Source organism: Oncorhynchus nerka, unplaced genomic scaffold, assembly GCF_034236695.1.
Source record: "Oncorhynchus nerka isolate Pitt River unplaced genomic scaffold, Oner_Uvic_2.0 unplaced_scaffold_1134, whole genome shotgun sequence".
Classification (NCBI taxonomy): Eukaryota; Metazoa; Chordata; class Actinopteri; order Salmoniformes; family Salmonidae; genus Oncorhynchus; species Oncorhynchus nerka.
Window position 1 is genome coordinate 128,140 of NW_027040193.1, and position 13,529 is coordinate 141,668.

General features: G+C 46.0%; 1 protein-coding gene across 1 annotated transcript in view; it reads left to right on the forward strand.

Annotated features, from left to right (window-relative positions):
- The window catches only part of LOC135570067 (A-kinase anchor protein 13-like), a 93,401-nt gene that overhangs the window by 77,545 nt on the left and 2,327 nt on the right, over nucleotides 1–13,529 (forward strand). Inside the window, exon 12 of the mRNA XM_065016133.1 lies at nucleotides 12,948–13,491. Within this exon, the coding sequence (XP_064872205.1) occupies nucleotides 12,948–12,997 (50 nt within the window). The 3' untranslated portion in view covers nucleotides 12,998–13,491. The remainder of the gene's footprint in view (nucleotides 1–12,947; nucleotides 13,492–13,529) is intronic.

A 13,529-nucleotide genomic window follows, 5' to 3' on the forward strand; every position in this document is an offset into this window, starting at 1 on the left:
CACCAGGTATAACTACACTACAGTGTTGAGACAGGGAGGACAGTCACCAGGTATAACTACACTACAGTGTTGAGACAGGGAGGACAGTCACCAGGTATAACTACACTACAGTGTTGAGACAGGGAGGACAGTCACCAGGTATAACTACACTACAGTGTTGAGACAGGGAGGACAGTCACCAGGTATAACTACACTAGTGTTGAGACAGGGAGGACAGTCACCAGGTATAACTACAGTGTTGAGACAGGGAGGACAGTCACCAGGTATAACTACACTACAGTGTTGAGACAGGGAGGACAGTCACCAGGTATAACTACACTACAGTGTTGAGACAGGGAGGACAGTCACCAGGTATACACTACAGTGTTGAGACAGGGAGGACAGTCACCAGGTATAACTACACTACAGTGTTGAGACAGGGAGGACAGTCACCAGGTATAACTACACTACAGTGTTGAGACAGGGAGGACAGTCACCAGGTATAACTACACTACAGTGTTGAGACAGGGAGGACAGTCACCAGGTATAACTACACTACAGTGTTGAGACAGGGAGGACAGTCACCAGGTATAACTAGACACTACAGTGTTGAGACAGGGAGGACAGTCAGCAGGTATAACTACAGTGTTGAGACAGGGAGGACAGTCACCAGGTATAACTACAGTGTTGAGACAGGGAGGACAGTCACCAGGTATAACTACTACAGTGTTGAGACAGGGAGGACAGTCACCAGGTATAACTACACTACAGTGTTGAGACAGGGAGGACAGTCACCAGGTATAACTACACTACAGTGTTGAGACAGGGAGGACAGTCACCAGGTATAACTACACTACAGTGTTGAGACAGGGAGGACAGTCACCAGGTATAACTACACTACAGTGTTGAGACAGGGAGGACAGTCACCAGGTATAACTACACTACAGTGTTGAGACAGGGAGGACAGTCACCAGGTATAACACTACAGTGTTGAGACAGGGAGGACAGTCACCAGGTATAACTACACTACAGTGTTGAGACAGGGAGGACAGTCACCAGGTATAACTACACTACAGTGTTGAGACAGGGAGGACAGTCACCAGGTATAACTACACTACAGTGTTGAGACAGGGAGGACAGTCACCAGGTATAACTACACTACAGTGTTGAGACAGGGAGGACAGTCACCAGGTATACACTACAGTGTTGAGACAGGAGGACAGTCACCAGGTATAACTACACTACAGTGTTGAGACAGGGAGGACAGTCACCAGGTATAACTACAGTGTTGAGACAGGGAGGACAGTCACCAGGTATAACTACTACAGTGTTGAGACAGGGAGGACAGTCACCAGGTATAACTACACTACAGTGTTGAGACAGGGAGGACAGTCACCAGGTATAACTACACTACAGTGTTGAGACAGGGAGGACAGTCACCAGGTATAACTACACTACAGTGTTGAGACAGGGAGGACAGTCACCAGGTATAACACTACAGTGTTGAGACAGGGAGGACAGTCACCAGGTATACACTACTACAGTGTTGAGACAGGGAGGACAGTCACCAGGTATAACTACACTACAGTGTTGAGACAGGGAGGACAGTCACCAGGTATAACTACACTACAGTGTTGAGACAGGGAGGACAGTCACCAGGTATAACTACACTACAGTGTTGAGACAGGGAGGACAGTCACCAGGTATAACTACACTACAGTGTTGAGACAGGGAGGACAGTCACCAGGTATAACTACACTACAGTGTTGAGACAGGGAGGACAGTCACCAGGTATAACTACACTACAGTGTTGAGACAGGGAGGACAGTCACAGTCACTACAGGTAGACAGGGAGGACTACACTACAGTGTTGAGACAGGGAGGACAGTCACCAGGTATACACTACAGTGTTGAGACAGGGAGGACAGTCACCAGGTATAACTACACTACAGTGTTGAGACAGGGAGGACAGTCACCAGGTATACACTACAGTGTTGAGACAGGGAGGACAGTCACCAGGTATACACTACACTGTTGAGACAGGGAGGACAGTCACCAGGTATAACTACACTACAGTGTTGAGACAGGGAGGACAGTCACCAGGTATAACTACACTACAGTGTTGAGACAGGGGGGACAGTCACCAGGTACACACTACACTGTTGAGACAGGGAGGACAGTCACCAGGTATAACTACACTACAGTGTTGAGACAGGGAGGACAGTCACCAGGTATAACTACACTACAGTGTTGAGACAGGGAGGACAGTCACCAGGTATAACTACACTACAGTGTTGAGACAGGGAGGACAGTCACCAGGTATAACTACACTACAGTGTTGAGACAGGGAGGACAGTCACCAGGTATAACACTACAGTGTTGAGACAGGGAGGACAGTCACCAGGTATACACTACAGTGTTGAGACAGGGAGGACAGTCACCAGGTATAACTACACTACAGTGTTGAGACAGGGAGGACAGTCACCAGGTATAACTACACTACAGTGTTGAGACAGGGAGGACAGTCACCAGGTATAACTACAGTGTTGAGACAGGGAGGACAGTCACCAGGTATACACTACAGTGTTGAGACAGGGAGGACAGTCACCAGGTATAACTACACTACAGTGTTGAGACAGGGAGGACAGTCACCAGGTATAACTACACTACAGTGTTGAGACAGGGAGGACAGTCACCAGGTATAACACTACAGTGTTGAGACAGGGAGGACAGTCACCAGGTATAACTACACTACAGTGTTGAGACAGGGAGGACAGTCACCAGGTATAACTACACTACAGTGTTGAGACAGGGAGGACAGTCACCAGGTATACACACTACAGTGTTGAGACAGGGAGGACAGTCACCAGGTATAACTACACTACAGTGTTGAGACAGGGAGGACAGTCACCAGGTATAACTACACTACAGTGTTGAGACAGGGAGGACAGTCACCAGGTATACACACTACAGTGTTGAGACAGGGAGGACAGTCACCAGGTTGATACACTACACTACAGTGTTGAGACAGGGAGGACAGTCACCAGGTATAACTACACTACAGTGTTGAGACAGGGAGGACAGTCACCAGGTATAACTACACTACAGTGTTGAGACAGGGAGGACAGTCACCAGGTATACACTACAGTGTTGAGACAGGGAGGACAGTCACCAGGTATAACTACACTACAGTGTTGAGACAGGGAGGACAGTCACCAGGTATAACTACACTACAGTGTTGAGACAGGGAGGACAGTCACCAGGTATACACTACAGTGTTGAGACAGGGAGGACAGTCACCAGGTATAACTACACTACAGTGTTGAGACAGGGAGGACAGTCACCAGGTATAACTACACTACAGTGTTGAGACAGGGAGGACAGTCACCAGGTATACACTACAGTGTTGAGACAGGGAGGACAGTCACCAGGTATAACTACAGTACAGTGTTGAGACAGGGAGGACAGTCACCAGGTATAACTACAGTGTTGAGACAGGGAGGACAGTCACCAGGTATAACTACACTACAGTGTTGAGACAGGGAGGACAGTCACCAGGTATAACTACACTACAGTGTTGAGACAGGGAGGACAGTCACCAGGTATAACTACACTACAGTGTTGAGACAGGGAGGACAGTCACCAGGTATAACTACACTACAGTGTTGAGACAGGGAGGACAGTCACCAGGTATAACTACAGTGTTGAGACAGGGGAGGTCACAGTCACCAGGTATACACACTACAGTGTTGAGACAGGGAGGACAGTCACCAGGTATAACTACACTACAGTGTTGAGACAGGGAGGACAGTCACCAGGTATAACTACACTACAGTGTTGAGACAGGGAGGACAGTCACCAGGTATAACTACACTACAGTGTTGAGACAGGGAGGACAGTCACCAGGTATAACTACACTACAGTGTTGAGACAGGAGGACAGTCACCAGGTATAACTACACTACAGTGTTGAGACAGGGAGGACAGTCACCAGGTATAACTACACTACAGTGTTGAGACAGGGAGGACAGTCACCAGGTATAACTACACTACAGTGTTGAGACAGGGAGGACAGTCACCAGGTATAACTACACTACAGTGTTGAGACAGGGAGGACAGTCACCAGGTACACACTACACTGTTGAGACAGGGAGGACAGTCACCAGGTACACTACAGTGTTGAGACAGGGAGGACAGTCACCAGGTATAACTACACTACAGTGTTGAGACAGGGAGGACAGTCACCAGGTATACACTACAGTGTTGAGACAGGGAGGACAGTCACCAGGTATACACTACAGTGTTGAGACAGGGAGGACAGTCACCAGGTATACACTACAGTGTTGAGACAGGGAGGACAGTCACCAGGTATAACTACACTACAGTGTTGAGACAGGGAGGACAGTCACCAGGTATAACTACAGTGTTGAGACAGGAGGACAGTCACCAGGTATAACTACACTACAGTGTTGAGACAGGGAGGACAGTCACCAGGTATACACTACAGTGTTGAGACAGGGAGGACAGTCACCAGGTATACACTACAGTGTTGAGACAGGGAGGACAGTCACCAGGTATAACTACACTACAGTGTTGAGACAGGGAGGACAGTCACCAGGTATAACTACTACAGTGTTGAGACAGGGAGGACAGTCACCAGGTATAACTACACTACAGTGTTGAGACAGGGAGGACAGTCACCAGGTATAACTACACTACAGTGTTGAGACAGGGGGGACAGTCACCAGGTACACACTACACTGTTGAGACAGGGAGGACAGTCACCAGGTATACACTACACTGTTGAGACAGGGAGGACAGTCACCAGGTATAACTACACTACAGTGTTGAGACAGGGAGGACAGTCACCAGGTATAACTACAGTGTTGAGACAGGGAGGACAGTCACCAGGTATAACTACACTACAGTGTTGAGACAGGGAGGACAGTCACCAGGTATAACTACACTACAGTGTTGAGACAGGGAGGACAGTCACCAGGTATACACTACAGTGTTGAGACAGGGAGGACAGTCACCAGGTATAACTACAGTGTTGAGACAGGGAGGACAGTCACCAGGTATAACTACACTACAGTGTTGAGACAGGGAGGACAGTCACCAGGTATAACTACACTACAGTGTTGAGACAGGGAGGACAGTCACCAGGTATAACTACAGTGTTGAGACAGGGAGGACAGTCACCAGGTATAACTACACTACAGTGTTGAGACAGGGAGGACAGTCACCAGGTATAACTACACTACAGTGTTGAGACAGGGAGGACAGTCACCAGGTATAACTACACTACAGTGTTGAGACAGGGAGGACAGTCACCAGGTATAACTACACTACAGTGTTGAGACAGGGAGGACAGTCACCAGGTATAACTACAGTGTTGAGACAGGGAGGACAGTCACCAGGTATAACTACACTACAGTGTTGAGACAGGGAGGACAGTCACCAGGTATAACTACACTACAGTGTTGAGACAGGGAGGACAGTCACCAGGTATAACTACACTACAGTGTTGAGACAGGGAGGACAGTCACCAGGTATAACTACACTACAGTGTTGAGACAGGGAGGACAGTCACCAGGTATAACTACAGTGTTGAGACAGGGAGGACAGTCACCAGGTATAACTACAGTGTTGAGACAGGGAGGACAGTCACCAGGTATAACTACACTACAGTGTTGAGACAGGGAGGACAGTCACCAGGTATAACTATACTACAGTGTTGAGACAGGGAGGACAGTCACCAGGTATAACTACAGTGTTGAGACAGGGAGGACAGTCACCAGGTATAACTATACTACAGTGTTGAGACAGGAGGACAGTCACCAGGTAGAACTACAGTGTTGAGACAGGGAGGACAGTCACCAGGTATACACTACAGTGTTGAGACAGGGAGGACAGTCACCAGGTATAACTACAGTGTTGAGACAGGGAGGACAGTCACCAGGTATAACTACAGTGTTGAGACAGGGAGGACAGTCACCAGGTATAACTACAATGTTGAGACAGGGAGGACAGTCACCAGGTATAACTACAGTGTTGAGACAGGGAGGACAGTCACCAGGTATAACTACACTACAGTGTTGAGACAGGGAGGACAGTCACCAGGTATAACTACACTACAGTGTTGAGACAGGGAGGACAGTCACCAGGTATAACTACACTACAGTGTTGAGACAGGGAGGACAGTCACCAGGTATAACTACACTACAGTGTTGAGACAGGGAGGACAGTCACCAGGTATAACTACACTACAGTGTTGAGACAGGGAGGACAGTCACCAGGTATAACACACTACAGTGTTGAGACAGGAGGACAGTCACCAGGTATAACTACAGTGTTGAGACAGGGAGGACAGTCACCAGGTATAACTACAGTGTTGAGACAGGGAGGACAGTCACCAGGTATATAACTACAGTGTTGAGACAGGGAGGACAGTCACCAGGTATAACTACAGTGTTGAGACAGGGAGGACAGTCACCAGGTATAACTACACTACAGTGTTGAGACAGGGAGGACAGTCACCAGGTATAACTACAGTGTTGAGACAGGGAGGACAGTCACCAGGTATAACTACAGTGTTGAGACAGGGAGGACAGTCACCAGGTATAACTACAATGTTGAGACAGGGAGGACAGTCACCAGGTATAACTACACTACAGTGTTGAGACAGGGAGGACAGTCACCAGGTATAACTACACTACAGTGTTGAGACAGGGAGGACAGTCACCAGGTATAACTACACTACAGTGTTGAGACAGGGAGGACAGTCACCAGGTATAACTACACTACAGTGTTGAGACAGGGAGGACAGTCACCAGGTATAACTACACTACAGTGTTGAGACAGGGAGGACAGTCACCAGGTATAACTACAGTGTTGAGACAGGGAGGACAGTCACCAGGTATAACTACACTACAGTGTTGAGACAGGGAGGACAGTCACCAGGTATAACTACACTACAGTGTTGAGACAGGGAGGACAGTCACCAGGTATAACTACAGTGTTGAGACAGGGAGGACAGTCACCAGGTATAACTACAGTGTTGAGACAGGGAGGACAGTCACCAGGTATAACTACACTACAGTGTTGAGACAGGGAGGACAGTCACCAGGTATAACTACAGTGTTGAGACAGGGAGGACAGTCACCAGGTATAACTACACTACAGTGTTGAGACAGGGAGGACAGTCACCAGGTATAACTACACTACAGTGTTGAGACAGGGAGGACAGTCACCAGGTATAACTACAGTGTTGAGACAGGGAGGACAGTCACCAGGTATAACTACACTACAGTGTTGAGACAGGGAGGACAGTCACCAGGTATAACTACACTACAGTGTTGAGACAGGGAGGACAGTCACCAGGTATAACTACACTACAGTGTTGAGACAGGGAGGACAGTCACCAGGTATAACTACACTACAGTGTTGAGACAGGGAGGACAGTCACCAGGTATAACTACACTACAGTGTTGAGACAGGGAGGACAGTCACCAGGTATAACTACACTACAGTGTTGAGACAGGGAGGACAGTCACCAGGTATAACTACACTACAGTGTTGAGACAGGGAGGACAGTCACCAGGTATAACTACAGTGTTGAGACAGGGAGGACAGTCACCAGGTATAACTACACTACAGTGTTGAGACAGGGAGGACAGTCACCAGGTATACACTACAGTGTTGAGACAGGGAGGACAGTCACCAGGTATAACTACAGTGTTGAGACGGGGAGGACAGTCACCAGGTATAACTACAGTGTTGAGACAGGGAGGACAGTCACCAGGTATAACTACAATGTTGAGACAGGGAGGACAGTCACCAGGTATAACTACACTACAGTGTTGAGACAGGGAGGACAGTCACCAGGTATAACTACACTACAGTGTTGAGACAGGGAGGACAGTCACCAGGTATAACTACACTACAGTGTTGAGACAGGGAGGACAGTCACCAGGTATAACTACACTACAGTGTTGAGACAGGGAGGACAGTCACCAGGTGTACACTACAGTGTTGAGACAGGGAGGACAGTCACCAGGTATACACTACAGTGTTGAGACAGGGAGGACAGTCACCAGGTATAACTACACTACAGTGTTGAGACAGGGAGGACAGTCACCAGGTATAACTACACTACAGTGTTGAGACAGGGAGGACAGTCACCAGGTATAACTACACTACAGTGTTGAGACAGGGAGGACAGTCACCAGGTATAACTACAGTGTTGAGACAGGGAGGACAGTCACCAGGTATAACTACAGTGTTGAGACAGGGAGGACAGTCACCAGGTATAACTACAGTGTTGAGACAGGGAGGACAGTCACCAGGTATAACTACACTACAGTGCTGAGACCACAATCCAGTCCAGTTATTGGTTGTTGGGTCTGTGATCTGGGCTATTCTACTACAGTGTTGAGACCACAATCGAGTCCAGTTATTGGTTGTTAGGTCTGTGGCCTGGGCTATTCTACTACAGTGTTGAGACCACAATCCAGTCCAGTTATTGGTTGTTTGGTCTGTGGTCTGGGCTATTCTACTACAGTGTTGTGGCCACAATCCAGTCCAGTTATTGGTTGTTGGGTCTGTGTCCTGGGCTATTCTACTACAGTGTTGAGACCACAATCCAGTCCAGTTATTGGTTGTTGGGTCTGTGATCTGGGCTATTCTACTACAGTGTAGAGACCACAATCCAGTCCAGTTATTGGTTGTTGGGTCTGTGTCCTGGGCTATTCTACTACAGTGTTGAGACCACAATCCAGTCCAGTTATTGGTTGTTGGGTCTGTGGCCTGGGCTATTCTACTACAGTGTTGAGACCACAATCCAGTCCAGTTATTGGGTCTGTGGCCTGGGCTATTCTACTACAGTGTTGAGACCATAATCCAGTCCAGTTATTGGTTGTAGGGTCTGTGATCTGGGCTATTCTACTCCATTGCCATATCTTTATGTGCTGGGATCTGAGGGTTTTCCAAATTAATTACAAATTTAAAAACATAGTTGTCTTTATTGCTTATGTCTTCACAGTGAGAGTTAATGCTTGGTGTGATCACCTTCGGCAACAATTGGAATACGATACCTACATCTGTGTGTTACTCTCAGGGCGACATTTAAACATTGCTTTTTGTCATTATTACTCAAGTTTAGTACATTTATTTGAGAGTCATTGATGGACAGAAATATTCAGACCTCGTCTCTGAATTTTCACGCAAATTTAAAGCAGGACTGAGACTGGACCCATCAGGAACACTCAACAACTCTGTTTCAGAAGACTGCTCCCTTCATATTTTTCTGATCCTAACAAACTCCCCAGTCCTTTCCGATGACAAGCATACCCATAACATGATGCTGCCACCACAATACTTGAAAATATGATCCAATTTAATCAAATGTTTTAATCAAATTATTATTTAAAAAATGTTGTGCAGCAAAATGTGAAGACGAGGGGGTGTGTAGACTTTCACTAGGCAGTGTAAATACTGACTGTACGAGGGGGTGTGTAGACTTTCCCTAGGCAGTGTAAATACTGACTGTACGAGGGGGTGTGTAGACTTTCCCTAGGCAGTGTAAATACTGACTGTACCTAGAGCAGTGTAGACTTTCACTAGGCAGTGTAAATACTGACTGTACGAGGGGGTGTGTAGACTTTCACTAGGCAGTGTAAATACTGACTGTACGAGGGGGTGTGTAGACTTTCACTAGGCAGTGTAAATACTGACTGTACGAGGGGGTGTGTAGACTTTCACTAGGCAGTGTAAATACGACAGTGGCAGGAAGACTGTACGAGGGGGTGTGTAGACTTTCCCTAGGCAGTGTAAATACGACAGTGGCAGGAAGACTGTACAGTGGCAGGTTTAACTAGGCAGTGTAAATACTGACTGTACGAGGGGGTGTGTAGACTTTCCCTAGGCAGTGTAAATACTGACTGTACGAGGGGGTGTGTAGACTTTCCCTAGGCAGTGTAAATACGACAGTGGCAGGTTTAACTACAGTGTAAATACGACAGTGGCAGGTTTAACTACAGTGTGAATACGACAGTGGCAGGTTTCACTACAGTGACTGTTTAGACTTTCACTAGGCAGTGTAAATACTGACTGACAGTGGCAGGTTTCACTAGGCAGTGTAAATACGACAGGGGTGGCAGGTTTAACTAGGCAGTGTAAATACTGACAGTGGCAGGTTTAACTTTCCCAGTGTAAATACTGACAGTGGCAGGGGGTGTAACTTTCACTAGGCAGTGTAAATACGACAGTGGCAGGTTTAACTACAGTGTAAATATGACAGTGGCAGGTTTAACTACAGTGTAAATACGACAGTGGCAGGTTTAACTACAGTGTAAATACGACAGTGGCAGGTTTAACTACAGTGTGAATACGACAGTGGCAGGTTTAACTACAGTGTAAATACGACAGTGGCAGGTTTAACTACAGTGTAAATACGACAGTGGCAGGTTTAACTACAGTGTGAATACGACAGTGGCAGGAAGACTGTACGAGGGGGTGTGTAGACTTTCACTAGGCAGTGTAAATACGACAGTGGCAGGTTTAACTACAGTGTAAATACGACAGTGGCAGGTTTAACTACAGTGTAAATACGACAGTGGCAGGTTTAACTACAGTGTAAATACGACAGTGGCAGGTTTAACTACAGTGTAAATACGACAGTGGCAGGTTTAACTACAGTGTAAATACGACAGTGTTTAACTACAGTGTAAATACGACAGTGGCAGGTTTAACTACAGTGTAAATACGACAGTGGCAGGTTTAACTACAGTGTAAATACGAGGGGTGTGGCAGGTTTCACTAGGCAGTGTAAATACTGACTGGCAGGGTGTTAGACTTTCACTAGGCAGTGTAAATACTGACAGTGGCAGGTTTAACTACAGTGTAAATACGACAGTGGCAGGAAGACTACAGTGTAGGGGGTGTGACAGTTTCCTAGGCAGTGTTTGAGGAAGACTGTACGAGGGGTGTGTAGACTTTCAGTGGCAGTGTAAATACTGACTGTGAGGGGTGTTAGACTTTCACTAGGCAGTGTAAATACTGACTGTACAGGGGGTGGCAGACTTTAACTAGGCAGTGTAAATACGACAGTGGCAGGTTTAACTTTCACTAGGCAGTGTAAATACTGACTGTACGTGGCAGGTTTAACTTTCCCAGTGTAAATACGACTGTAGTGGGGTTTAACTTTCAGGCAGTGTAAATACTGACTGGCAGGTTTAGACTACAGTGTAAATACGACAGTGGCAGGTTTAACTACAGTGTAAATACGACAGTGGCAGGTTTAACTACAGGCAGTGTAAATGTACGACAGTGGCAGGTTTAACTACAGTGTAAATACGACAGTGGCAGGTGTTAACTGTACAGTGTGTAGACAGTGGCAGGTTTAACTACAGTGTAAATACGACAGTGGCAGGTTTAACTACAGTGTAAATACGACAGTGGCAGGTTTAACTACAGTGTAAATACGACAGTGGCAGGTTTAACTACAGTGTAAATACGACAGTGGCAGGTTTAACTACAGTGTAAATACGACAGTGGCAGGTTTAACTACAGTGTAAATACGACAGTGGCAGGTTTAACTACAGTGTAAATACGACAGTGGCAGGTTTAACTACAGTGTAAATACGACAGTGGCAGGTTTAACTACAGTGTAAATACGACAGTGGCAGGTTTAACTACAGTGTAAATACGACAGTGGCAGGTTTAACTACAGTGTAAATACGACAGTGGCAGGTTTAACTACAGTGTAAATACGACAGTGGCAGGTTTAACTACAGTGTAAATACGTGGCAGGTTTAACTAGTGGACAGTGGCAGGTTTAACTACTTAACTACAGGGCAGTGTAAATACGACAGTGGCAGGTTTAACTACAGTGTAAATACGACAGTGGCAGGTTTAACTACAGTGTAAATACGACAGTGGCAGGTTTAACTACAGTGTAAACTACAGTGTAAATACGACAGTGGCAGGTTTAACTACAGTGTAAATACGACAGTGGCAGGTTTAACTACAGTGTAAATACGACAGTGGCAGGTTTAACTACAGTGTAAATACGACAGTGGCAGGTTTAACTACAGTGTGAATACGACAGTGGCAGGTTTAACTACAGTGTAAATACGACAGTGGCAGGTTTAACTACAGTGTGAATACGACAGTGGCAGGTTTAACTACAGTGTGAATACGACAGTGGCAGGTTTAACTACAGTGTAAATACGACAGTGGCAGGTTTAACTACAGTGTAAATACGACAGTGGCAGGTTTAACTACAGTGTAAATACGACAGTGGCAGGTTTAACTACAGTGTAAATACGACAGTGGCAGGTTTAACTACAGTGTAAATACGACAGTGGCAGGTTTAACTACAGTGTAAATACGACAGTGGCAGGTTTAACTACAGTGTAAATACGACAGTGGCAGGTTTAACTACAGTGTAAATACGACAGTGGCAGGTTTAACTACAGTGTAAATACGACAGTGGCAGGTTTAACTACAGTGTAAATACGACAGTGGCAGGTTTAACTACAGTGTAAATACGACAGTGGCAGGTTTAACTACAGTGTAAATACGACAGTGGCAGGTTTAACTACAGTGTAAATACGACAGTGGCAGGTTTAACTACAGTGTAAATACGACAGTGGCAGGTTTAACTACAGTGTGAATACGACAGTGGCAGGTTTAACTACAGTGTGAATACGACAGTGGCAGGTTTAACTACAGTGTAAATACGACAGTGGCAGGTTTAACTACAGTGTGAATACGACAGTGGCAGGTTTAACTACAGTGTAAATACGACAGTGGCAGGTTTAACTACAGTGTAAATACGACAGTGGCAGGTTTAACTACAGTGTAAATACGACAGTGGCAGGTTTAACTACAGTGTAAATACGACAGTGGCAGGTTTAACTACAGTGTAAATACGACAGTGGTTTGATTATCTGTTTGTCTCCGTAGATACCCAGCACCTAGAGCCTCCTATAGATGGAGAGGTCTACTTCTGCTGAGGAGACCCCTCTTCATCTCCTCCGATGTCAATGCAACGTCCCTCTCACCAACTGAATGCAAGGCCAAGTTGCCAAAGTGCCCCCATCGTCGAACCCTCTAAGTCCTCACAAACACTCCCAACTGACACACAATAGGAAGTGGAAGGTCTCTCATCATGTGAGTCATAAGCTCCAGCTGCAATGTTCTGTCTCAGTGCTCACTACAGATTGGCTCCTGACTCTCACCTGCTAAAAAAATATAACAATAAGGAAACTGTTTCTATGTTAGATACTGTAGGTTAATAAAGACTGTCTATAACAATAAGGAAACTGTTTCTATGTTAGATACTGTAGGTTAAAGACTGTCTATAACAATAAGGAAACTGTTTCTATGTTAGATACTGTAGGTTAAAGACTGTCTACAACAATAAGGAAACTGTTTCTATGTTAGATACTGTAGGTTAATAAAGATGTCTACAACAATAAGGAAACTGTTTCTATGTTAGATACTGTAGGTTAAAGAAACTGTTTCTGTTTCTATGTTAGATACTGT